This window comes from Rattus rattus, chromosome 3 (genome assembly GCF_011064425.1).
Source record: "Rattus rattus isolate New Zealand chromosome 3, Rrattus_CSIRO_v1, whole genome shotgun sequence".
Classification (NCBI taxonomy): Eukaryota; Metazoa; Chordata; class Mammalia; order Rodentia; family Muridae; genus Rattus; species Rattus rattus.
The window spans coordinates 171,445,659-171,473,537 of record NC_046156.1 but is presented as its reverse complement, the minus strand read 5'-3'; the positions used below and the strand labels follow the sequence as shown (position 1 = coordinate 171,473,537).

The following is a 27,879-nucleotide window of genomic DNA, read 5'->3' as shown; positions in this document are numbered from 1 at the left end:
AACCCAAGCTGACGCTCTCTAAATTTAAGGACTGCAGAAAAGGACACAAGAAGTAGGTCAAGGACTTGTTCTTATAAAAATGTACTTTATTTTAAAATCAGTCTATAAAAGTAAAAATCACATACAAAAATACAGATTGCTGCGACATGTTGGCAAAATAGCTCCCAGCTGGACTTGCGTAAGGAAGAACAGGTACTGACTGAGGGCACCTGGAGGGCAGGGTCCAACCAGAGTGGGCCATCAGCCCATCACTAATGTGTAAACAATCGTTTCAAGTAGTAGTTAGCACTCTTAACTACTAGGGGGTTGAAGCATGACCATTCTTGTGTGACACTTAAAACGTTCTGTAGGTATGAGCAGATGAGGCACTTCACGTGGTTAACTAACAGTTTTTGAAGAAGAGGTTAACAGAAATGGATTACAGCTCTGAAATACTCTAGAGGTAACTGCCTTAATTTTTTCTTTCATTTTCTAAGAAACACAATTTGATCCTTTTGCTTCTGTGTATCAAGTGCTAAAAAGACACATCTGTTATCCAAAGGTTTAATGCCCAGTGATTCTTCAGCACCCGTGTGAAGTGTAAGCTGTGCTACCCGCTCTGAGGCTGCACCTGCCCGCGCTTCCCGTGCGTTTCTGATGGAAAGAAATCCGCTCTACCTAACAACTTTAGGTCCAGTAACCTAATGGGCAGTTTCAAGCAATCACTGTAAAAGATCACTGAAAAGAATTTCAAGTCCTTGATTTCAGAGTAATATAAAAATAACTGCAGCACCCAAGGAACGATCAGCATGCCCGATCAGCTCAGAATTCTATCCGGCTTCTCGGAGTGCTGACTAGAATGTCGCATTCCTAAAACAAAGCAAGTCATTTTAAAAAGCTAAACAACCCACATAGATTGTAACATACATTGATTATAAAGTTTAAAAAGCACACGAGTACGGTTTCCTTACCTAATTTAAGATCCTGCAAACATAGCATAGCTCCTAAAAACAGCAAAGGATACTTCATATTAACCCGGTTTTAGCGAACAGCCTTTGAGGTTTCAAATCCTGCACCAGTCCTAGTCTCCTGCTCCGGTTGTGTGTGTCTGTGTCTTTTCTCACTTAGAGTTTAAGGTACACCACGCAGGACTGTGCTCCTCTCTGTGAAGCTAACCTCATACTGCACACGAAGCTGAACTGTGTTAATTCCCAGAAAAGACCACCTCCAACGCTACCAGCCTCTGTTGCTTTCTGTCCAGCTCACCATACATATAGCTTATTCTTCAAAGTCAAGTTTTATAAAATACTGAGTAATTAAATAGATAAAATGACAAACACCATGAAGACTGTTAGCCAGGGGTACTTTAAAAACCTCGGTTCTAAATAGACTTAATCAGAAGGGCACTTAGAAGAGTTGGCTCAAATTTTGCTTTAAAAAGCATCGTGAAATAATAGGCTCACCTAAAAATTTCCAAAGACCTAACGCTTAGGCCCTTAGGGCACAGCTCTGTCAGAAACAGCTCTGTTTCTGAAAAAGTAACACTTGGTGTGTCTGTCCCTCTCTAATGGTTCCCTAACATACGTGTAATGTGAAGTCTAAGGCAGAACCAACAGGAAGAGTAACCAAGGTCTCCAGCACGTGGATCTGCTGCCTGTGTCCTCCTTCCAGGGGAGGAGGAGACACAGCCTCGCGGTAAGCACTTCATAAACAACTGGGCTTTTGCAGGGTCAGTCGGCATTTGATACCCCAAATCTCCGGGTTCTTCTTGTTGTCCATAGTTGGCCTTGCAATGGAGGTGAAATAGGCACAATTAATCTGCAGGCGAGGAAGAGCTTCTCTCAGTAGCTGAAGGGTCCCGTCTGGCACGATCCCAAAAACTTGTAGTGTTTTTAGTGTGGGGATTTCTCCGAGTTCACTGGAAAGGAAAAGCAAATCCCGAGAGGTATGGTAATTGTCAGACTAGTTTCCGTAGCCGGTGATTATAGCCCACTGTTGATCGTTTGTATCAGTCTACAAAACACAGCCTAAAGACATAATCTGTAAGAAACGGTTAATGGAAATAACCCAGGGACAGGGACATGAGAGCTGGGAAATAAGGCAGCCTGACTGGCGTGGGTACGGGAGCCAAGCCTGTGTGCTTCATTCAGTGTGGCTCCTGTGGAACCATGAACTTTATTAAGTATTTTTTAACTGAACTGAATTGGTCTCCTTTCTCCATTCCCGGTCTACACAGCTCTCTGGAAGGGATACTGTGACATGAGCTAGCCAGCCAGAAATGGTAAAAGCAAATGTTTCACTGCGATGTCAACTGGAACCTCCCCAATGTCATTTAGGAATCTGGACATGATCTTTATTTGAACTATGTTCTCTCAACAGAGGACACCAACAGCACTGTTGGCAGCTTAGCAATGGCCACCAGGGCCCTACTACACTGAAACCCACCAGTGGCTTCCATAAGGAGGTCTTTACATGGGATCATACAGGCTACACATAAAAAATGGGATTCGAATTTACAGCAGACAATGACCTTTTCTAGACCTTTTTGTATATATTTCATGTTACTTGATATACACGTTATCAGTGAGATCTGAGGGTCACACCAAGTGACCCTGTTTATCTAAAGCAAACACTCTCTGGTTTTGATGCGGATTCCTTTTAACAGGTCTGTTTGCCTAGCTTCATCTCTCTGGCATGTGCTTGCTCTAGGTTGGGACACAGTGCAAAGTCTCAGGACAGGGAGCATTTATTGTGGAAGTTCAGCAAACCTCCCTGGAGATCAGCGAGCACAGTGTGACCTTTATGTCGTCACAGTCAATACGTATTCAAACAAAGCAGGTTTGTATTGTCACTCGGCTGCCAATGGCTCAGCCTTCCAGCACATTCCATACAGTGTCCAGGACATCCTCCTGAAGGCGGTCAGTCCATGCCTCTTACCTGCTCCAAAACCACTAATGCCCCCAGAATGTTGAAACCAGAGGGAGGGGTTGTTAGGTCTGGGGCCCATCCGTGCTGAGCAGGCTCCATGAGCCGCCCCTCAGTCTGCGGGTGGCACAGTCAGCACCATACTGTTTACTGCATGTGGTGGAATGCAAGATGCAGAGTAAGTTGGCAAAAAAAGCATGGACTTCTATTAGGTAAAAAGGAAATGTGTTTGCTTATGAGGGGCAGCGAGGTCAGGAGGTCCTACAAGATCAAAACAGAGGTCAATAGGAGCGCAGTGCACCTTTGAACTTGTGGAATGGAGACTCAAACATAAAGAACTGCTGTGCACTGGACACGGCGTCACGCTCACCACCACTGAAGAGGAGAGCAAGCCCTAGCACAACTCCTATGTGACATCTGAGCATCCGAGGATGGGTGGGGACACCCTGGGGAGAACTCAGGTTCTGGGAAACCCAGGCAGCCAAGCTGTGAGTCATCTGCAATGGATAATATTTAAAAGCAGAAACTCGGTGGGAGTCAGGAAAAGTGTTGGCAGATGGCAGAGGGAGCTTTTGTGCAGCAGCTCTGGGGGGAAGCTGGTGAGGGAGTGTCAGACGGTGCTCCTGGCCTCACATGCGAGAAGGGAGCTGCAGGACGAGACCCCACCACAGAGACCCACCACTGCCTCTCGTGTGCATTGGCCACAACACCAAAATACACCTGACTTTACCAGGGGAGAGAAAAGGGAACCGTTTACAGGATGTTCTTTAACTTGTGTAAGATAATAAAGTAACACCTTTTAGGGCTCTTAGTTCAAGTTTAATAAAAAGGTATTCATCATACAAGAGGCTGAGGCTAGACCATAGGCCAGCCTGGGGAAAAATACTGAAACTTGATTGCAAAAACAGTAAAAAAAAAAAAAACAAACCAAAAACCAAAAAACAAACAAACAAAAACCAAAACAAAACAAAAAAACCACTTAGAAACGTCAAGGTTTGCTCCTCTCGTCTGTATAATCCTGCTTTTTCTATAACCCAAAATGCCTTATCTAATGAATTTTCAAATCTCTTAATTTCAAATCAGTTCTGTCTCCAACTTGGGTTTATAATGGAATGAGAAATCGGGAATACTTACAAGAAAATTCAGTGGGAGATAACACCAATTAAGGAGAAAAGTCAATGTAGCAGGGGTTTGCAGTGGTGGGGAGCTTGAAGGTTTCTGAAATACTTTAGACACTCCAAAGACTCACATTTCACTTTCCCACACTGAGATAAGAAAGACACCGGCTGTTTTTCAGTGTTTCAGGCTGTTGTGTGGGCAGTGTCCTTGAGGCACACTGGTATTTCCACTAAGACCTTCAAACGTGTTAGTTGCCTGCAAGACTAATCTTAGGTATGGCACCAATGAATTCACCTTTGAGAATCACTAGTATTTACATGATGCGCAGAGAACATGTTCAAGGACAGCATCATGGCGTTCTCATTTTCCTACACTGCTGTGACTGGAAACTACAGCCCCTGCCGGCCTTATGTCTTCAAAGGTCAGACATTTAAAGCAGTAACTCTCCAGAGGGTTGTCCCTAGGTTGAGCCTTATGCTCTTCACTGATCATGTGGGGACAACTGTGCAGGAAAGGAGTGCTCCCACTGGATACAAGCAATTAAACTGTCAAGGACCACAGGCTTCCCCTTGCCTCTGCTAGACGGAAAGCAAGCATTTAAGTTCTGCATAGCTTCTTTTCACATGACCCTTCTGTAGGAAAAAGGGCGGCACCTGGCAAAGTGCAAGGCTCTAATCCCTGTGGATTTCCACATATATAACCGGTGTAAGGAAGACTCTGGAATGGAATAAGTAAAGCCGGCAAGAGTCTTAACTTTCACAGACCTACATCATACTCTGCTCAGACAGCATCGGACGCGCATACATCAGTTCTTCTCCTATGCCAGGCCTTCACCTTCACTGGCCATCCGGGATGCCCATCAGAAGATTATAGGGGTTCCCTGTAAGCTAAGAATGGGAGTCATCTCCCCCTCACATTGGGTCTGCCTTCCATGCTCTCGGTGGGTACCTCACAGGTAACAGCTTCCTTGTAAGTCCTTTATAGACACCAGGATAGCATTCTAATACCGTGAGCCTGTCAGCAGAATAGTAGCTGTTAATCCATTCAGGATTACCAGACATTTTAATCAAACGTTCTGTGAACTTTTGATATTCTTTCCTAGGCATTTTGTGGCAAATTACCATCAATGTATTCGTCCATCTAAAGATGGGTTTTACCACTGAGTTTTGGCCTTTGCTTCTGACTGGCACGAATGCCAGACATACTTACAGTAGCGTCTCAGGTATTATATCGTAGCACCGGCTGAGCGAGAGGTGTTGGAGGTAGTTGAGTTGAAAAAATTCTGGAAAGCAGTCATTCTTCAGCATGATACTGTCACTGCAACCGAAAGGGAAGAAAGTCAAACCACGTGGATCGAGAGTACTACTGCTTAACCTCCCCTTCCCATCCTCCCCCAACTCCACAACCAGCCAGCGTACTCCAAAGTGTGGTCTAAATCGGTACCTTAAGTCAAGGCGGACGAGGTTGGGGCATCGTTTAATTAGGGTACAAAGATCTGGAAAAACCAAACAGATGTCATGGTCACAGTCACTGTTAAATAAGGACGGGGAAAAGGGCGTGCTGGGCATTTGAGGCAAGACAGAAGTTTGACATTACAAAGAAAGTCCCCACATAGAAAGTCCAGAAGAACTCCTGGGAATTTGCTGTAAATGTTAAAGGAGCTGTGGAAAACCCCTGGATAACAACTATTTACGTAGCAAATCAATTGGCTGGAAAGGACAGGAAACCCCAATTCATAACGACAAACCGAAGGACAACCCAAGAGAACCAAAGGCCAGGACGCAAAGGCAGACACTGTGTCAGGAGGGGGATCATGGATTAAAAACTGATTAAAAACTGTTTTGCCGTCACTGCAAGGAGTTCTCAACTCCAATTACAACGAAGGAAATTCCATATATAGTCCAGGTTTTAAATGCAACTTTCAATGAATTATTCGTGGAATCTTGGGTTAGGTAAAGAGTGCCTGAACATACAGAAAAAAACACCTGTAATCTCAGTCCCAGGGAGGCAGAGGCTAAGAATTGCTGCATATCGCGGACCAGAACAGACTACATAGTCAGTTCTAGGCCAACCGGGGCTAGATAGTGACACTGCCTCAAAAGTAAAACAACTACAGTCCTGCCATGTTAAGCACATGGAAGTATCAGAAAACGGTGTGCTCCACATAAGCTAACCAGATTAATGGTCTCATGTAAGAAAAGGGTGAACAAAACATCAAAGCCATAACATATCTGCAGAAGGATGGAGCATGGGATCCTAGTGAAATGGCTTCTTGGGCTGGCAGGATGCTCGGAGGGGAAGCACTGGCCCTCAAGCCTCACAAATGTGGCCATTTCTGGAACCCACAGGGTGGAAGGAGAAACAGACCCTGGCAAGGCCTCTGATCACCATGAATTTGCCAAGATACCCTCCCCCAGAGCCTCTGCTCTCCAAAATAAAGAAATGTAAAACAAATGCCAGGAAATGTTTTGCATGAAAAAGAAAACAAATTACAGATACACAGTGCACTGTAATCTCAATCTAATCAAAATATACAAACTCATACAAAGAGAGAAGGAGAGGCTTGAAGGAATAAACCAGGCTGCTACCTGCCGCTCCAGAGAACACCGATATTATATTATCTACTTTGCAGAATTTGTAGGAGGGTGACATCAACTGAGTTACTTTTTAACAAATTTTAAAATGTAACTTATTTAAAACAGATAACTCCAGGCAGTGTTTTGAGTGCTTACTCTCCTAGCTTCATCTGTAGCCACATTTCCCCTACGTTAGTTTTGATTTTCGATTACTTTCTCAACATACTTATCTTGCCGTGCGGTGGTCACCCAAATTCATGTCTAAAACAGTCCGTTCTGCCCTGGATCTGTCCCTTTCTTAAGCTCCTTTCTGCATAGCACCTGGTCACCTCATGGGTCTTGGGAATCACAGCTACTGCATTACCCACGTCTCATATCCGCTCTGTCACCAAATCCTGTCATGCCAGCATCCCAAACGAGCCCAGATCTGATCCTTTCTTAGCGCCTCAACCATTACCACCCTAGTTTCCTAACTGTCCTTCCCGTGCCTTTTCTCACTCCGAGGCACCAGAGGGAACCGTTTCAAGCATAGGTCACGGCCCTGCCTTGCTCAGCATGTCCAGCTTCTTCCTTCTGAGTCGGCAGCCTTACCATGGCCACCTCATCCATCCGTTAGCTCTCACCAAAGGCCTTTGTACTCGTGGTCCTTTGCTCCAGAATGTTCTCCCACAAACTCCTATGTATTTCTCATTTAAATAAGAGGTCGTCCTCTCTTCGATCATTACACCTAGTTCCAGAACGCTCTCCCATAGACTTTTACGTTCTCAAGTCTTTACATGACCAGAGGCCCTCCTTGACCATTCTCTATAGTTCCTCCTGCTACATGCGACCTATCCACCCTGTTTACTCTCTTCCCCAGATTCTCAGCCTCACTCATAGCATTTAGGGAGTCCGCTCACAGTGCGTCTGTTTTGCTTTGTGTATTTTTATGTTATCTTGATTTCTGAGAATAACCGGATAATTCTATAATTAGAATTTAAAGGGTTTAAAGGGAAATGTTGAAGTTCTGCGTAGTGAGAATGATAGGAAATGCAGACATGGCTGCAGCTTTTCTGGGTCTCCTCTGCCTCTGTCTGAAGACAGGCGTCTGCAACAGTGGACAGAGGCTCGGATAGGGATTGCCTTACGCAGGGAATGAACGTAGATCCCTGGCCACTCATGAAGACCAACTATGTCAGTCTGACAGATCTTACTTATTAAGCCCCAGGGAAATAGTTTCCAAATGCTACCCAAATGTTAAGAAGCATTTCAAGATGTCTGGTTCACATCTTTTTAAGCATAATAATTCAATAGGCAGTACCTATCCCCGGGACGAGCTAACACCACTCTCAGGATACCAGGCGTGGTTGATTTTAGTACCCATATCAATTTGGCTTTGTGCAGCTGGATGGAATATTAGCCGGAGACTGGGCTATGGAGCTGCTAAATAAGAACAACAACAAACACCATTCCTTCACACAGCACAAAGCACAACCACGTGTCAACTTTACCAACGCTGTGGCTGTTCCCTGCCTGTATTCACCCATAGTCTTTTAGATGAAATAATAAGTTGAAAGTACAGATACTAACCTATTAACTGGTTTTTAGCAGGAGTTTTCGACCTTAACACTGTTGACTCCTGAGACCATTTTCTATGCTGTGCTGTTTAGCAGCAGTTCTAGACTCTGACCACTAGATGGCAGCAGCACACCTCCCAAGACCGTCCCTTTGCCAGCAAAGCTTGCTTCTAGATGAAAGCCACTTCTTAAGGTCAAGTCATCCTTTTGTATCCCTGGGGAATGATTCCAGGATCCCATTTGGATGCTCAGATCCAAGGACACTGAAGTCACTATGCACATCTTCTAATACCTAATGTGATGTAAATGATGTGTGAGGAGTTGTTACACTCAACCAATCAGTGACTCATGCCAAGAAAAGTTCTTAGATGTTCAATACAGATGCAGCGGTTTTTCCCGAATATTTCTGATCTGTTCATGGTTGAATCTGGATGCAGAACCCATAGATACAGAGGGCTGACCTTATTGCATTCACCTATACTTTCATTGGGGTCTACATAGTATAACTTTTATTAAAACCAGTTCTGGGACTGGGGAGTTGGCTCAGTCAGTGAAGTGCTTGAGTTTGATATGTAGCATTCACCTCAGGACTGGGCAAACAGATACGAGAGGATCCCTCGGGCTTGCTTGCCAGGCAGTCTAGCAAAATCAATGAGCTTGGGGGTCACCGAGAGACCTGGTCTCAAAAACTAAGGTAGAAGGACTAGAAAGGTGTGTCGGTGGCTAAGAGCACTTGTCGCTCTTGTAAAGGGCGGGAGTTCAGTCCCTTGAAGAAACACGGCAACAAGCGGTCTGTGACTCCAGTTGCAGAAGGCCTGATACCTGCTGCAGGCACTGCAGACATGTGGGATACAGGCATGAACACAGGCAGACATGTGGGATACAGGTGTGAACACAGGCAGAAGACCCACACATATAAAAACAGACATGTGGGATACAGGCATGAATACAGGCAGAAGACCCACACATATAAAACAAAACAAAACAAAACAGTTAAAGGTAAAGAACCACTGGGGAGGTCAGTCACCCAATGTTGACCTGTGGTCTCCAAGTACCACGCACACATGTACTTATGTACTCACCACACACACACACACACACACACACCACACACATGCACACACACACACACACACACACACACACACACACACACACACACACACACACACACACACAGACAGACACACAACTGCTTCAGTGGACTCTCCATCTAGGTCCTGAACTCACAGCGTGCTTTCAGGTCAGGAGCGGTTTTCCATTCCCTGACTCTTCTGACCAACAATCCCTCTGTTGAAGACCAAGCAACTCGCACACTGGACTAAGGGAGACAAGCAGGTAGCAGACACGTCCCAAGCCAGCCTGAAAGCTCGCGGCCCCGGCTTAGAGCTCTAACCTGTTTTCTGGAGGTTCTTTCGGTAGCCGCTGAGGTTCAGCTGGGTGAGCGTGTCTGGTAAATGTGCCACGGCCGCTTGCACATGCTTCTCGGTGAAGTCGAAGCACCAGGAGAGGTTCAGTTCATCCAGTCTGCGTGAAGGAGGGAGAAAGAGGAAAGCATGAGCCCACCCAGAAGGACCAGGTGACCTAAGCTGGACACAGGAAGCAACAGGCAGCCAGACTGTTTGCCGCTTCATCACAGCCTGCCTGCTCTGTGTTCCTCATTGGAAATAAAGGCATTCTCTCCCCAAAACAGCCTGCAGGTTCCCGGGCGATCTGAGCAAAGGCCCTAGCAAACAGCCCCCCTTCTGGGAATGCAGGTTGAAAACTGTAGCCCATAGCTTTCTTTCTCAACCAGCTACATTGTTAAAAAGCACCAACAGCTATCAACGCAAATGTCTTATAGACCCCACAGAGATGCTATGAAAATGCCTTTCTCCCAGTTCTCCCTGCTAGGAGAGTCAAGGTCAACGTCTGCCTCCCGCTTTGCATCTTTGCTGACCGAATGTGGTCATAGATTTTGTCTGCCTCATATTCTGATGCAAAGGGGACTCAGTGCTGACAGATCACCAAGGAGACATAGCTACAAACGGTGTTCCAGAAGGACAAACAGATAGTTAAGGAACATAAACATGGGCTACTGTGCATCCTGGGGCCAGGCCTTCTCTCACTTAGCAGTGTATGTGTCAACATTTTTACAGAAGATGTAAATGGCGTCACCCATGTTAACTATGGTTTAGCTAGATATAAATAGACACCGATCACACTGATAAACATTCCTTCACGTCCCTTTAACAGTGGCAGAGAGAAGGAACAGTATCAAGTACTCCTCCCTTACAAACAGACTGAGTTCAGCCTGTACACACTGCACATTTTCAGGTCCCTCCTACCTGGAGCAGCTGCTCAGCAGGGTGGCCACGGCAGACTCAGAAAATCCAGAGCACCCACAAAGGTTCAGTCGCACCAAGTTTTCATTCTGAGCAAGAGTACTGGAAAAGAGAAATGTCAGAAGAATAAACTGCTGGGTCCTGGTGTGTGTGTGCGTGCGTGTGTGTGTGTGTCTGTAATTATAATGAAGTACACATGGTTTTGAGTCAGAAATGGGCTTAAAAATCTCTATTTCACTAGTTCTTGACACAGCTGAGTGACTTGCTTTGGCTATGCAAACCGGCAAGAGCATCTTCTTGCTGGGGTTGGAAAGAAGGTTAAATCGTATGACGCACTGAAGGATCTGCAGAGTACTTGCAGTATAAACGCACAAGAAACACCAGTGCATCTTTTACATAAGAAGGCTTGCCTTCTCCTTTTAGGGAACCTCGGTGATGGTGAGCTATTGTTCTGGAGTTAAACCTTGGTTTGGTTTGTGTGAACTTGGACAAGCTATCCAGCCTTTCCGTGCCTCAGTTTTCACACACGGGGAAAGGACGAGAGCTTACCGCTTGCTCTCAGAATTAGCTTAGCACCTGCCACAGGTGCTGCCCTCTGCTCTGTCTATCAGGCTGCCTCTTTTCTCATCTGCATAGTGCAGTGGCCTAACGTGTATCTGACTAGCAAATTAATCAAATACATTGCAATCTGACACAGCTCTTCCATTTCTGGAACCATGATGCACCATGCTTCATGGCCTCTTTGCAAACTACCAGAGGCTCCGCAGAAGGTCACGATCCTCCTCATCTCCCTGATCTCTGTGCTCCAGCTCCTGAGGTGTTCAGAACAGCAGCCGTTTCACTGAGCTGCTTCTACTGTCCTATGGCTTTGGAGATCTCCTTCCTGAATATCGTCAATGGCCAGCCTACAAGTCGGTACTCTGAGAAGCCTGGCTCCTTACAGTCAATCAGTTCCCCGGTATGCTACCGCATGACCAGCAATGCATTTAACAAACACTCTGCCCTGTAATTATCTGTCTCACCCATGAATAAGGCACTGACCACATAATGTTCGCCCTTTTCTCTCCACACCTAGAGCAGCTCTGGCATACGGTCAGCATTCAAATGCCTGCTGTCCTGAGTATCCTGGACAGTTCTGGTTAGTTGGTATGCCCTTCTGGACACATGCAAGGACACTGTGATCATATACACATCCAAAGCAACGGCCTTCACGACATACTTCAGGCACCACTCACGTGACAATGGCATCTGAAAGCTGCAGGCCTTCCAGACTCAGATTCTGCAGCTTGGAGCACTCGGACAGAATCCCGTGGAGGTTTGACACATTTATAACTGAGTTCGACAGGTCCATGTGCTGTACACGGAAAGAGCTGTATATAGGAGAGAAAAGAGGCCCTGTAAGGTGACTCACGAGTACACTCAGATCCAACCCAACCCGTCCCAGTCCTCACACGAGGGCCAATCACAAACAAGACTAAATACACATTTTAAATACTGAATAAAGAGCTGGTCATAAAACAAATTGCTTCGAGCTAATTCCCATCCCTCAAATCATTGTTAAAATTCAAGATGTGCCAAGTGCAGATGTTGCTGCCAACATGGTTGCACTCATAAAATTAAAAGGTGAGCATGAGAATGAGCAAGGCACACGTGCCCAGGGAGTGCAGTGAGCCTCCCGGCTGGCTGCTGGGGGCTGGCTGCTGGGGGCTGGCTGCTGGGGGCTGGCTGCTGGGCGTAGGGGTAGGGGAGGAGTCTGAGTGGCTGAGCAACAATTGTTTGCTAAGAGGACAGGGGAGGAACCAGTTTTAACAGGAGGCCTGGTTTACTTTTAGATATGCAAATATTGAAGTACTCAGGTTCTGGAGTGGAAGCTTTTCAGTAATTAAAACTAAGAATTTCGAAGAGGCCCAGTCTAACACAAGGGTCTGAGAATCCGGAGTCTAAATGTGGATGCACAGGATGGAGCTTGTCTGAGGACAGCATGTGGAGAAGAGGAAGGACACATCACGGACTGAACGTGAGGTCAGGCTGAGGAGGGAACAGCGTGGCAGGAAATAAAAGCAGCAGGGACAGGAAATGGACCATGGAATGAGGGGATGGGGGAGGGGGTGAGTGGGTGGGGAGGTGCTAGAATGGAGAAACGTTCTACTGTCTTTAGCTTGCTTTTCTCTTCCATATCTAGCTATTCCTCTGAGGCATCAGATAGCAGGAAACCTTAGGCAGCACCAGACAAGCACTTTTTCAAAGCAGTCTACAAAACAAAAAAGAGGGCATTTTTTCGGGTTGCAAATCTGTCCGAGGTGGGACAGAAAGCCCACGATGCACTTATGGAGATAACCCCGCTTTGTTAAGGATGGCCAGAGCGATGGAAGTGGCCAGGAAGGAGGCACAGGTCACACTGCCTGACAAAGAAGAGGGGCCTGAGCTGTTCCCGCCTCAACACCCAGTCATTTCTCTTTACCTGAAGCTTTCGCCCAGTGGCTGCTCCATAAACGACCGTGGGCAGCGGAAGGCCACGACTCCTCGAGAGAGCAGACGCACAGTCACGTCTGGGTGCAGATTTTTGCCTGCGAGGTCTAGGGACTGCCAGAGAGACTCATCGAGCCTGAAACAGAGAGGGTGCTTCATTTCGTAAGTTGGCCAAAGCCAATTCTGAGGGCCATTAAAGGTCAGGACTACCATGGAAGACCTGGCCACTGGACTTCCTTACAGCACATAAATCTGAAGAGCTTCTGTTTCCAGACTGACTATGCACTACTAAACATGTCTTGGTCACAGTAGCAACACACTCCCATCTTTCTTTCTGCATCTTCAATGGAGGCTATTTAATGTGAACGATCAATTCAATCCCAAGGACTGCTCTTGGGACACAAAATTCGCTAAGCTAGAAATGCTAATAACCTGGAACCAGAGAATAAAATCCTATCACTAGGTGCAACTTGACAAGTTTAAAAAGATCTCTTTAAAATACTTTAGGTTCCAAACTTCCTAAATGACCCTCATTTCTAGTTCTGTGAAGCACTGACAGGATGCCACGATTACCAAAATTTCATAAAAACTTAAATGGAGGAAAAAAAATTGGTATTATTTTATGGGAAACATCAATCACACTGCCAGGAAAAAGTCACAGATTGACTTTGTTCTATGTCCATACACATGCACAAGTGTATATACACACTTATATTAATGTTAAACGAAAGAGGGAAATACTAGATTATATGTATTTTCTAACACACATACAAATACACATACATTATAAATATAGATTGAACTTCAGTGTTTCTTTTTAAAGCTTTATTTTATTTTTGTTTACATGTTTATGTCTGTGCCAGCAAATGCTGTGCATGTGTGTGGTGTGTGTGTGTGTATGTGGTGTGTGTGTATGTATGTGTATGTGTATGTGTGGTGTGTGTGTGTGTGTGTGTGTGTGTGTGTGTGTGTGTGTGTGTGTCCTCCAAGGCCAGGTGGAGTTATAGGCTGTTTCGAGCTGCCTGACTGACTCATCGGGAGAGCAACAAGCACTCTCCACTGCTGAGCCATCTCTACAGCCCCTACAGAAGACGTTTAATGTCCACAGTTGAATTCAGTTAAGGAAGCAAGAGAAACCATGAAGTGCAAGCGCGAGGGAACATTCTAAATGCTTTAGTGCTCTAGAATCTTCTCTCTAATGCATTTGAAATAAACACTTGTTGGCCAGGTTTGAATTAGTTTTTCTATGACACTTGGCTAATATGTGGTTTGGCTATGAAAAAGGTAATAGAAAGGCAGGCTATAGAACTTATTTTCCTTAAGCAAGTGACATAATTGTACCTTACTCTTGTCCACACTGACATCTGCTTTTAAAACGTGACAGCAGTCATTCTCTGATTATCTCAGATCTCAATCTCTCTCCTTTCAAAGCAGTTAGACAACAGCTGGCTTACTCACAAGGACAAGTCCCGAAGCATTCCCTTTGCCCCAAATGACACAGTGTTACCCTGGAAAGGGAAGATGAATTTAGCAGCCACTCCAACCCTAAGCCAAACGTAACTAGTAATGGTTAAGGCTGGGAGCTAGCAAGACCTTAGTCTTATTTTAAGGTTCACTTCACCAACTAACGTTCTTGACCCTGTAGTTTCTTCAACTGATAAGCCAGACTAACACAAAATTATCATCTTAGCAATGGGAAAGATTAAATTACTATCCTAGCGCAATGGAGATTGTCGGGCCAAAGGGATGATGTGGGTCAAAGGCACTGGGTAGCCACAGACTCGCAGAATAGACAGGTCTTGAGAGTGAAGCTGCTCTGGACTGGGGATTCATGCCGACGAGTATGCGTTAGGCGCTTTAGCTGCACGCACCTGGAAAAAGTTCTGTGCACGGTTACGGTTACGTTAATTTGCTTGAGTACAGGAGTTATCCAGTGACTTACACCTATAGCAAAGCCTATAGACTGCATACCATAAGTACATGCTAGTTATTATAAAGGCTAGGCCTTTTCCCTCGGTTTAGAAAAATACACACCTGGTGGGAACAAAATAAGCCCCTTGGGTGTGAATGAAATGTAGCCAGTGTTGTGGAAACCTACTCATCTGCTAGGACAACTGCCCGGGCTCAGGCCTGGGGGTGTATGTGGCTCAGCGATAAAAGCTCTTGCCTCATCTGAGGCACTGGGTATAATCCTCAGCGTAGCACAGAACAACAACAAAATCATTCCTTACGTCATGCCTGTTCCTGCCTCCCTGGTTTACACCCTTTACACACACACTCTCTAAGTGTAGCCAAGAACCAGCTGAGACCACTTCCCATGGCCCTCGTTCAGCTCGTCCACGATCCAGGCAAGGTACTGGCACCTTTCATTTTACCCTTATGAGTATCCCATGATGAAGTTCAATTATGGCTATCTTATATCCAGCGGAGTCAGGCTCAGAAGTGGCAGGTAGCTTGCTCAGGTCATGCAGAGCATATGTTAAAGAGGCTGGGTTCACACCATCCAGGGTCAGAGACTTGTACCTTTCCTCTGTGCTCCCAACCGGGTCCTCAGTACCAGGCCATTTTGCCACCCCCTAGACCTCCTTTGCTCTTAGCACACTACCTGGCCCAAACAGGTGTATCCCTGGCAAACAAGTGCAGAGCTGAACATAGGGTGAAGAGGGAATAGGCAGGAATAGGGTAAGAATAACCTATAGGAGACTCCTCCACCTGCTGTGAACCTACAGGAGACTCCTCCATCTGACTGGGAAACCATTTCACTGACTTCGAACAACAGTAAAAAGGTGTTAGATTTGTTTAGGGCAGCTATGTTCTATGGTGTGGTTGTTGGTTTCACCAGACTCAAATGAGTACATAACCCTCTTCCTTCCCTCCTCCCTTTATGCCCAAAAGAGTGAACAGTACTCACGAGAGGCGGTACCACCTCTTGCAAACTCCAGAGACTCTCAAAAGCTCAGGGAGGCACAGACAGGAAAAGATTCCCAGGAGCAGCTCATCTGGAAGGGAGTCCCAGGAAACACCTGCAAGGAAGCAAACCAGGGTTTCCGTCTCTGAATCCTCCCGTCAAAGTCATGAAGTCCTGTCGAGCATTTCTCATGCATGAGCGTGTATCAAGCACACGACACTTAGCTAAGAGGAAGTTCCAACCAAAGTGAATCCTCCAAGCTCCTATTTATTTTTCTGTACCACACACTGACTTACACTATGGGGGTTTGAATGAGATTGTCCCCTACAGTCTTAGACATTTGACTTCTTGGTTCCAAGTTGGTGCCGCTGTCTGAGTAGGTTTAGGAGGTGGGACTTGGCTGGAAGTACCTCACTGAGGTGGACTTTGAGCTTTCTCTGCTTACTGCTTGAGAACAAGGTGTGCGTTTGCAGCCTTTCCTGTTGCTGTATCTGCTACTTGCTCTCAGGACTCCATGCTATCCCTGTCATTATGGACCCCTCTCCCTCTGAACTTTAAGCCCAAACAAACTCCTTCTTCCGTAAATTCTCTCAGTCATGAAATTTATCACAGAAACAGAAAAGTCCCTAAGACAAGCACTGCTGTGATCGTCCCATTTTCTCAGCAGTGAGGCTCGAGGAACAAGAATATTTTCCCTAGTACCAAAATATTTTCCCCTTGGTACCAGCTGGCCAAACACTGGTAGAGACAACCTGATTAGCCCTGGCACAGAGCAAGTCCCCAGCCACCCAATATATTGTGATGCTTGAAGCCACAAAGGAAGATCTCCTTTCTCAGGTGTGGACTTCTACAACAGGCAATTGACCCTTCTTCCCTCTTGGAGTGTGCAAAGTACGTTCCAGTGAAAGGATGTTCTCTCCTCCTTCCTCTTTCTCCTCCTTTTTTTGGGGTGGGGTGGGGGAGTGGGACAGGGTTTTTCTTCGTAGTCTTGGCTGTCCTGGAATTCAATCTGTATATCAGTTTGGCCCCAAACTCAGAGATCCTTCTGTCTCTGCCTCCCGAAGGCTGGGATTAAAGGCTTTCGCCACTACTACCTGGCTTTCATGTCTTAATTCAACAAGTATTTCAAGATTCTCTACTACACATGGTGCCAAGTACCACTTCAGGTGTTAAGGAAAGATCAGCAGACAAAATAAGGACAATGAAAGACTTTACCTTCATACAGCAGATGTGTCATGGATGAAACGGACAGCTATACCCAAAGCAAGTACATTAACTGATACCTTAAAAAGGATGCCAACTAGGAAGAAAAATTCAGCCAGGAAGAGAAACTCAGGCTCAGCCATGATGTTTGAACAGTGGTGGGCGAAGGGTGATGGGTGTACCTGGGGCAGTGATCACTGGGTCAGCATAGACCTAGGTAATGGAGCAATGTGTTCTAAACCCTGCGGCAGGCATGCCTGCTTTGAAGAACAGAGCTAAGAAGGGTAGTGGTGGAAAATGGAATGAGAAGCAGGGGACAGGGGAGCTATGGAGAAAGACCTTTGGCTTCCATTTAACAAGGAATTACTAGATGATTGTGAGCACAGAATTGCCAGGGTTCATTAAGTTCTGGAAAGATCAGATGCTGTGATCACAGCAGACAGGAGTGGGAGAAAGGTTAATATATCTCTGTCTTAGAGAATGGTTTCTAGGTGGTTCGTCCACAATCCTATCTACAGCTGATCTAATTCTACCTTCCTGTCCCCAAGAGTAGAAAGGGACCTGTACTTGTTAAGATTTATGGAGCTTGTATAGCACGTACGTGAAGCAGGTACTGTCAACAGGGAACTGAGGAGAAGGGCACTGAGGGCGGCCCCTGGCAGCTGCCCCTGGCAGTCTTCCTGGACTGTCTCTCTGAGGCAGTCCTGCCTGTCTTTCAACTGGACTCTTTCAACAGAGCCAGACACTCAGCTTGTGTCCACATTACCTGCAATGTGCTCCACCTGCAATGGCTCAACTCATTCTTTTATCTGTTGCTTATTTACAAGTGTGTTCCTGCATCAGAGCCTACTGTAATTCTCAGGATAAGTCATTCTGGGTTGCACCTGGATGCTATTCATTTAAAATAAAATTGCTACTAATGGCCTCCTCCTATGGGAAGCCTCATGACCAATGAAGGTCACTTGTGTACATGATTTCATTACTGACTCTTCTGTTTAGGCCTCCCATGTCCACAAGACCTTGCAAAGGAAAATCTGATTTGTTTTACAGACTAGGATGTAACACTTGATCCATTCCTATATTTACTGAACAATCAATTCAATCCCAAGGTTTGTTCTCGGGACACAAAATTCGCTAAGCATGCCCAGATCCTTTTTCTGTCTAGAAGCTGAGAGATAAAGACATTCCAACTATCATGTTCAGCTACAGGTCTCACAATTCTAGGCAGCATCTAGGGCAGAAGGGCCTTCAGGGAAGGCTTTATTGCCACTGTGTCAGTTTCCTTTGTTCTTTGCCCATGTTCAGTGTGTGAGATGGGGTCCTGCGTACTCTGCTAGTCTTGAATCCACTATGTACCTGAGCTCTGCTCCAGCGTGAATTCCCGATCCTCTTAGCTGGAAGTTAAGACTGCATTCCGATCTACAAAGACCCTCCCACCCTGTACTGAAGGAATCCCAGTATTGGAATCCCAGCTGTGTTGCCCCCGAGTTTATGATGCCGAGTAACTGAGTCTCTCTAGGTCTGTTTTCTAGTTGTAGGGATGAGAATAAACAGATTGGCCTTACAAAGCTGTTCAGTGTGGAGATGAGGTGATGTAGAAGATTTAAAACAATGCAGTACAGAGGCAATCTTTCCTGCCCAGACTCCCCTGCTCTCTCTTGTCACTGAATCAGCACATTTTCCTTCTCTAAGTTTTTTCTTCCCTTTTCATACTGGGAAGTACGCTGGTTTGAACTTTCATGAACAGGCAAAAACCCATGATCAGAGGACAGCCTGATCACGCGGCAAGGGATTTACCCAAGCCCAAACCCCACATCTCCCTCTATCTGAGCTGACGATCTCCAGAAGCAGATCCAGGTCTGACTCCAAGGAGTTTATCTGGCACATAACGACAGGAAGCACTGGAAGAGTGGGGAAGACAGACCCCGAGTGGAGGGGGCCAGCTCTGGCAGGTTAACAGGCAGGCTGTCGCCATGGATAGCCGGCTTAAACCTTCAGAGGTTCTAGGAGACCATCTGGAACCTGCCTGAGCTGTTCTACCAGAGGGTGTGTGAGCTGCAGCATGAGTCCACCAAGAGCTGGTGATTGTTAACTCTGGCCTCAATGGTAGCTCTTAGCACTCCTGCCCAAAGAAAGCCCTCAAGCACAGTTGCATCTATGTTCAGGAGAAAGCTTTGGGCACTGTGGAAAAGGTGAGCTGCAAGGGACTATGGGCCTGCCAACAACAGTGTCCAGCGAAGATGACTTGGGGAGGGGAATTGGAGAAGCAAGCCCAGAAATGTAAGAAGACTGTATGACCTCATTCAATGTGTGCTAAGAAAGCAGAGAAACAAAACAAAACAAACAAACAAACAAACAAAAGGAACAGTAAGAAATGATCACGTGACAGGAGCAAAGTGTGGCATAGTGTTGAAGGCAGCAGACCCAGGCACCAAAGCCTTGTAAGAAAACAGTTCAATGTAGGAAGAACTTGTAGTACAGCTTGTCCCAGATTTAGCTTGAAAGACACTTGCTCTGAGAAGTAATTTCATGTCGCCACCAAAGACCTACCACATCCATGTTTGGGCATCCAGCAACCTGCAATGGCTAGCATGTAACTGGTATTGTGATACATATATTTGCTAAGTGGACCAGACCTTTGATTTCTGTTAATTCTTAATGTGACTGGCTGACCTTCTTTAACCAACTAATTACAATGTCAGTTTTGAGAGCAGAACCTGAAACTGACTATTAGAAAGAGCCTGCCTGATACCTCATGGAGGAATAACTAACACTTCAGAGAAGAATGCTGGCTTTATTTTAAATACAGGCAAGACTATCGGCCTCATAAGACTAGTTTTCTCATTTGAACAATAATACATGGGCTTGTAAAAAACATGTCAGGAGTGGTTTTTGATTAATGAACTAGTTTTTGGGAGCTGGGTATGTGATACGGCTCATGTCCAGTAGCCTCAGTGGCAAATGGACCATTAAATAAATATATAACGTAACAGTGAAAACTGCCATCTACTAGAAGCCCTAAAACCTCTCGAATTGTTAAAGTCCACTGACTTTGCTGCTACACACACACACACACACACACACACACACACACACACAGTATCATTACTCCCATTTTTATGTATGAAGACATTTATTTTGATGAAGCCAAATGATTTCACGAAGGTGACATTAATTGTTAGGAAATGGGCAGAACCAAGAGGCAAACTCGGTTTTCTAAATTCCCATGCCCCAAAGTGGAAGTACAAGGTCACGAGAGGCAGAAGCTTGATGCTGTTTCTGGTGGTAGAGAACACTGCTAAATGCTTCAAGATACCAATGAGTCTACCGTCAACGGGAGGAGCAGAAGTCCAGAAAATTATATAGCCTTAGCTGAGAGTAAGGTACCCAGTGCTCCAATCAGTTGACTATACAGGACAGCCCAGTTCTGGGGCCCCGGGTGGAAGTGGATGGACCTGGAATTGGCCGCTATCCCAGCGGATGAATGAGGCAGAAATTTGTCTCCAGTAGCTGGGCTGGTGGCTGAAATCCAGGCGGTGATACACTTAATCTAATTTTATTTGCCATATTTAATTCTCAAAACATCAGCCATCTGTTTCCTGGACTCTTGACAACACGGCTGCCGAGTGTGTTTGGAAGCACAAGAGCGGACTATCCAGAGGTCTTTTCTCCACTTTGGTCTGCAAAACCCACCAAGGCTTCCTACCAGCAGCACAGAAAGGTAGCTAACCAGCACTGCCACCAATTTCTTCTCAGGTGCAAACACAGCTTCCCCATCACTAACCCACTCCCCCGTGCCCTTCAGCCTCCTTGGGAAAGGGGGGTGTGGAGGAGTTCAAGCACTTGATCCCTATGGTATGGCTAACTTCTCTTACTTCATCTGCTCAGTTCTTAGAAGATCACGGACATTCAAGATTCAGATTGCATATCCAAAATGATTCTAACGACATCCAAAATTCTGATTAAAAAAAGTAACGTTTTAATTATATCATGCATGCATGTGTATGTTTATAAGCATGTATGACTAAGGGAGGGGCCCACAGAGGCCAGAGGTGTTGGATCTGGTGGGACTAGAGTTGCTATTGGGAACCCGATTTGTAGCTTCCTGAAGAGCAGTAGACACACTTCACCGCTAAGCCATATGTAGCCTCTCAAATCCTGACTTTTAAGATTGCTTTTCGGCTGGGCTTTGTGTACACACCTAAAATTCCAGTACTCAAGAGGCAGGAATAATGAGGTTCAAGGAAAGCAGCCCTCAAATAAACTAACACATATACACACTTAGGAACATACATATACACAATGTCCCTCTAGCCTTATATAATCAAACTGTATTATAGCAGAAGGCACTGAGACCCCAATACTAATGTCTTTTTTTTTTTTTAATACTTAATTTTATTGAGGGTGCTCACATTTTGACCACTTTTACTGGCTTAATTTTGGTGGCACATTATATTCTGTGCTTTCTCCCTAGGGAACTAACTGCATAGATTTCTGCCACCCTACATGAATGTTCCTTCACTTTCTCACAAGCCATAGAGTTGTTAATATATTTGTATTTTAGGTACAGTGAGCCAGACAGAAAAAAAAAATTACACACAGAAAAATGAATGATTATACCACTCAGCCCCATACCCCTTATTTTTACGACTTTCTTACCCTTGTGGGAGTCTAGAAACAATAAGGAAGGACAAGCAAGCTGTGAGTCGGGCTTTTTGTTCCTTGTTACTACTATATTCCCAATACCTAGAACACCTAGTACTATGTTTGCTACGCTAGAACTGGTGGTGCCCGTCCATAATCTTAGCATTTCTTTTTTAAATTTAAAGATTTATTTTATGTGAGTGCTCTTATCTGCACGTATACCTGCATGCCAGAAGAGGGCGTCAGATCCCATTTCTGATGGTTGTGAGCCACCACGTGGATGCTGGGAATTGAACTCAGGACCTCTGGAAGAGCAACCAATGCTCTTAACCACTGAGCCATCTCTCCAGCCCCATACTCTCAGCATTTGGCAGGAAGAGTCAGGAAGACTGTGCAATGTGTGAAGCCAACCAAATAGTGAGTTTTAGCCATGGTCATACCGGGATAGCTAGTCTCAAAGTGAATAAATAAAACTAAAAAGGGAATGACTGCGAGGGAACTAGAAAGCAAATGGGTCATGCCATCCATTTAGTAGGCCTACTACTACTACTACTACTACTACTACTACTACTACTACTACTACTACTACTATTTTGCTTAGAACGAGACGTTTCCTTTCTTTTGGGTAAGCAAGGGTAGGGGTGTGGAGGCTGTTATAGCAGTTGGCTATCTCCTACCTTGTGGGTTCACGAGAAGGGAGGCAGAAGTTCAGTATTGACGGCAAATGCCTTTATGTGTGGGGCCAGCTTGCCACCCTCACCATTATTGTTACTACCTTAAGAATGGAGATTAGAACAGATAATATTCTAGGGAAAGGGGAATGATAATTCTGTGAAACTCTTGTTTCAAATTCTCCTACTCCAATAGAAAATATATTTCTCACTAGCTAAAGAAGTATGTTTGCTTTGGGGTACTAAAACACAGATTCTCAGGCTAAAAAAAATTCTTGGACCTTTGGAACTCAGTGCTTTGAACAAGATTCCTGGTGGATTCTGATACACTCTGAACTTTGGAGTTTTAGTCTGAGAGAGAACCTTTGCTGGGTCTGGAATTTGAAGCGGCTTAACAGCCATGGAAGAGCTGATCGACACATTAGTTCGAGCACATTTTCATGGTGCTCACCTATTTAAAAGACAAGGAACAGGCATTTAATGACCTTAAATAAAATGGGATTGTCCTCTTTCCGCTGCTGGCTCTACGGTTGGGCTGTTTCCTGTTTCCTCCCAATTCCTTCCATACACTGGCCTGGCCCCCAAGAGCCAGCCAGAACTGCTGTTATATAATGGTCACATAGCTTTAATCATCCCACATAAACAGATGCAGAGGAATTTAGTTGCTGGAATGCAGCCTGTGGTGAAAGCTTGCTTAGCAAAGGACCAACAAAAGCCCTGGGCCACTCACCAGATCTGTGTACAGCAGGTGTAGCCTGTCCTGCCCTAATCCTAGCAGAGTTAGTAGCCACCTGTCCTGACAACTGCACGCAAAACTCCCTGGGATAAGAATCCAGCTACACTGGAGGCCTATGCTTGCTTCCGGGAGCTTGGTGGCACTCTTCTGTAGCAGCTGTCTCTCAGCTTACAGCATGGGCCTACTTCTCATCCACAGCAATGGACAAGAGGATGCTCATGAAAGTCAATCCATGTGTAAGTGTGTGCCACCGCCTTCTCTGTCTCCCAGGTCACAGAAACCCTAAAAGCCGTGACTTTTTCTTCTCGGTCCAGATATTCATTTTAAACATCAGCCGTAAAGTCTAGGCTCATTTCTGTGTTCACTGTCTGTAATCCAAGCACTAGGGGAAGCTAAAGGCAGGGTCGCCATGAGTTCAAGGTTAACCTGGACTATACAATGAGAGTATATTAAAAAAGAGGGAGGAGAGAGGTCAGGTATGATACCTCACAAGCTGTTAGCACTTGTAATGTAGGCCGAAACAGGAGAAATGCTGAAATTTCAAGACTACATAGTGAATACCAGATTAACTAGAGGAATACAACATCTGTCTTTAAAAAAAAGCCTGGGTGGTGGTACACACCTTTAATCCCAGCACTTGGGAGGCAGAAGCAGGAGGATCTCTGAGAGTTCAAGGTCAGCCTAATTTACAAAGTCCAGTTCAGCCAGAGCTACCCAGAGAAACCCTGTCTGGAAAAACAAAAACAAACAAAACAAGAAAAAAGAAATGTAGACCCATCAATTGGACCAGTTCAGTTCCTCTCTCCCCCATACCTTCACTTTTGCTAAGTGGATTCCACACATCCACGGGGATGGGAAGTGAGTCACTTTTGCATGAGGGGCTCCTTCCCTCCTTCCAGCCCTGAGGACACTCAGGGTCTGAGCTTCTAACACCTCTCTTCCTGGTAGGCATATGGCTGTGTGGGAACTGCTATACACTTTGTCCTTCCTCCCCAACTCCACTTTTCCACTCCTAGGAAGGAGACAGCAACCCTTCTTTATCTTCAAAGATGGCTTCTGACTTCCACTTGTGGACATGTGGATGTATAGAGAGGAGTCATATTTTATAACCAAATCTATGCACAATGGGCAATTCAATCAAAATCTGTTCATCTCAGTAGGCTCTATCTCTCACCACATTTGGTTGGTCAAACACCAAATTGCTATTGTTAAAAACTTAGGCTCTAAAAATAAGTCACGTTAAGTTTGAAAAAAAAAAAAAAGAGTTCTATATGCGCAGAGTCAAATCAACATTATGGACAGAAGATGTAAGTCAACTGGCTTCTCAAGGCAGTGTCAGAAGTTGTGTGGACCATTATATGCCACTATCATCCTATGAGCTTTACGGTGTCATTCAATGTTCACACAACCCTTTTTGTTCCATTTCACAGATAAGGAAACTAAGGCCCAGAAAGCTCAGGTAACTTCCCAAGGTAGCTCCCAATGGCAGCATCAAGATTTAAATGCAGATTTGTCTGAACTTACTTCCACACTCCTCTAGTTAATCTCATTTATCATTATTTATTTGGTGATTTTTTCCAATTTTGAGACAGCCTTACTGCGAAGCTCATGCTTTCCAGAAATCCCCATCCTCTGACTTCAGCCTCCAAGCTGGGGCTAGAGATACCTGCCACCATACCCGGCATCAATGTGGACTCACATGCTACGACTTGAGGATGACTCCCTCTCCTACAAAAGTACTAAGAAGCCCCAATAGATTTTGTCTTTTGGGACAGTGTCTCACTGTACAGCCCTGGCTGTCCTGGAGCTTACTGGTTAGGCCAGCTTCCAATTCGCAGACATTAGCCTGCTCCAGCTACCTGAGTGTTGGGTTCAAAGGCTTGCGACACCACATGAGACTACAAAATAGGTATTTTAAAGCAAGCCACTGATCAGCTCACCTGCAGACAGCGCCAGAAGGAAGGACCGAAGACTACGTTTCTTCCCACTGGCAAGACTTCACTCCTATGCTTTCTTCAATCTGTTTTTCTATTCCTCACCCACTTTCAGTTCTGACTCAGTTTTTACCTCTTCCACTGCTCTCATCCTATTGTCTCTAAACTTAGACTATATCCAGCATCGTTTATCACATTCCCACAAGTCTAAATAAATCTCTAGGGGTCTGTTGTCTGTCCTCTACCTGATACAGTTCAACCTCAGCTAACCAATGTGTCCCTTCAAAGGCTTCAATGAGCCAGGGCGGTGATGGTCCATTCTTTTAATCCCAGCACTTGAGTTAGGTACATCTCTGAGTTTGAGGCCAGCCTGGTGTATAGAGTGCGTTATATGACAAACAGAGAAACCCTGACTCCACAAAACAAAACAGAACAAGGGAAGGGGAGTGAATGGCTTCAATGAGGTATGATCAGCTTCACCAGTGGCCATACTTCTTCCTACTCTGTCCACGCCTACTCTGATTTTCCGGTAGGGCCCATCCTTTTCTCCAGGATTTTTAATGGCCGTTCCCTTTGCGTTGGGTTCCTTAGACCAAGGGACATTTCCATGCCATACTCCTGCACTCTCCCCTCCTAGTCTTTGCTTAAAGGTCACGGCCCAATTAAGGGTTTCAGCTGATACCCAGTTTGCAATCTATCTTCAGATTCCAAGACTTCCGTTCTTCCCCAGCTTGACACCCTTTTGTTTTTAGCCACTGTGGCCTAACACATTACATAAGGTACCATATCCACTGTACTGAGAGTATTTCTTCACTAGAATGGAAGCTCTAAGATGTGTTCACTGCTGTTCTTCTTAGCACCATACTGTAGAGGACAGTGTGCTCTCAGCAACTCTTGCTGAGTCACTCTTTTAAATGACTAGGGGGCAGGGCGAAACTCTGACAGTGCCTCAGGTCAATCCACTCTATTTACCCTAAGGCCCCAGGAGTCCTTGAGACGTGATCCACTTTGGAGGAACTTACTTAAAAATGCTTGGGAAATCAGGGAATGGGAATCGCTAGCCAGAGAATAATTTCAGGTAAATTCTGTTTTCATCAATCCGCTCTGCCTTCTGGAGACAGAATTGAGAAGAAAGCTGAAAGTATAAACCCATTACAATAATTCAGGAAGAGATGATGAAAGCTTGAGGCAGTTGCCATACAAGAGTGAAAGACACAGTGACAAGTTGGATATAAAGGGCAGTGGGAGTGACAGTGGTACAGTAATGGAAGCACGACATCCCCAAGGGCCTGCTTGCAAGTGGAGCAGTCTAAGTCTCCTCTACTTAGATTAACATCTTCCTAATGTGCCCACAAATGACCTAGTGATTAAGTCACAAGGCTTGCTCAGATATAAAGAATATTAGAGACAAAAGGGGACCCTCTAAGATCCCTGCTTCTGTTCCCATTTATCAATGTGCTGAGCTGGACTTTGAGCAGGGAGATTCCCTTCCAAGGGAAAGGGCAGGAATGTTGCCTCGTGGGCTAAAAGTTTCAAGTCAATCGTTGACCACAAGATAAAGACCAAGCAAGATTCCTGGAGACTTGATGAATGGGATCCATTTCACTGTGATACTTCCAAACTAGGCAATTTTAGGTACCGATCCAAAAGATTCCCCAAGTTAATAGTAAAAACAAAAATAGTTTAATCCATTTCTTACATAATTTGAATCTTAGTGTCATGCCTTACCTGGAAAGTTCTCTCGATTGAGCTTAGGCCGACGGATGATCACAAAGTCTTTGTCACTCCCTTTGCTCTTTAGCCTTTTCCTTGGAGGGCTCTGGGGGTGGCCGAGGTTTGAGAGCAGTCCATGTGGGATGTTCTCACTGTCCACCTCCTCCTTCTCCAAGGCAGAGACACCCATGCCTGACAGCAGTTCAGAAGTCTTGCTGGAATCCCATCCCCACGTGAAGCTGGTGGTGACGTTGCTACTCTGGTCCGGAATCTCCTGAAGGTGCTTCCTGCAGAAGGGCACACATTCCCTATTCCTTTTGAAAGCACACCTCTAAATAATTCCAAGGTAGGAATGCAAGAAGCGTCAAGTATGCAGTGTCGAAAAGTCACAGCAAGTCACAGAACTGCATTTTTTTTAACGTGCCTACAGCGGCGAGAGAAATCCAAGAATGAAAGAGAAAATCGGAAACACATACACTTGGAAAGGCTTTGGGATTTATGGTCACGCAGAAGGCCTCAATAATTTCTTCCCGTGGAGGGAAAAAGAGGGACGGCACTCATACCGTGATTCAAAGAAGTGGAAGGAAAACCTAATTAGGAAGCCAAATTAAACCGCATATTGATATTCGTGCTAAAGCATCCATCCATCCACCCATCCATTTTCTTCCAAAAAGGAACTAAGCAACCATTCACATAATAAGATTATTTGAGCAAGAAGCGACATTCGCGGCCTAAAAGAATTCAAACGATTCATTCATGCTTTGCCCGGTTTTTTTTGCAATCGGTTTACCTATGCATGGCGTCCACTGATTAAGGAGTTTTGAATGCTTGAATTAATTGAAGAGCTGCCTGCTTTCCAGACTCCCGATCTAGGGCGCTGCTTAGAATGATCCCCGGGGCCCCAGCAGCTGGACCCGCGAACTAGCAACGTTCCATCACCAACGCGCGCGCGGAGTTCTGCATCCCGCTCTCCTGCAGCCGCCTTCTGGCGCCTCGTTGCCTGCTGGGAATTGTAGTTCCGGGCCTGGCTCGTAGTCCGTCTCTATCTCTCCTTATTTCCTCCACTCTTATTTTGGACGAACCCTCCAAATACCCACAACTCCCCGCGGCTCAGGGCGGGAG

General features: G+C 45.4%; 1 protein-coding gene across 1 annotated transcript; it reads right to left on the bottom strand.

Moving 5' to 3' along the window:
• Positions 1-65: 65 nt before the first annotated feature.
• Positions 66-27,730, bottom strand: Skp2 (S-phase kinase associated protein 2). Its single transcript, XM_032898798.1, has 10 exons — positions 27,548-27,730; positions 26,773-27,044; positions 15,860-15,971; positions 12,941-13,084; positions 11,715-11,849; positions 10,483-10,581; positions 9,552-9,682; positions 5,467-5,518; positions 5,233-5,340; positions 66-1,897 (listed from the first exon to the last, which is right to left on the bottom strand). The coding sequence occupies exons 1-10, from the start codon at positions 27,553-27,555 to the stop codon at positions 1,684-1,686; spliced, it is 1,275 nt and encodes a 424-aa protein (XP_032754689.1). The 5' UTR covers positions 27,556-27,730; the 3' UTR covers positions 66-1,683.
• Between the last annotated feature and the right edge of the window lie 149 nt (positions 27,731-27,879).

Excerpts from the sequence above, each read along its gene's own strand:
- Skp2 (XM_032898798.1), bottom strand. Across the intron at positions 5,519-9,551 it reads AAAGAACCTCCAGAAAACAG|ATCTTTGTACCCTAATTAAA; the intron begins GTTAGAGCTCTA and ends TGGTTTTTCCAG. Across the intron at positions 1,898-5,232 it reads ATAATACCTGAGACGCTACT|TGAACTCGGAGAAATCCCCA; the intron begins GTAAGTATGTCT and ends TTTCCTTTCCAG.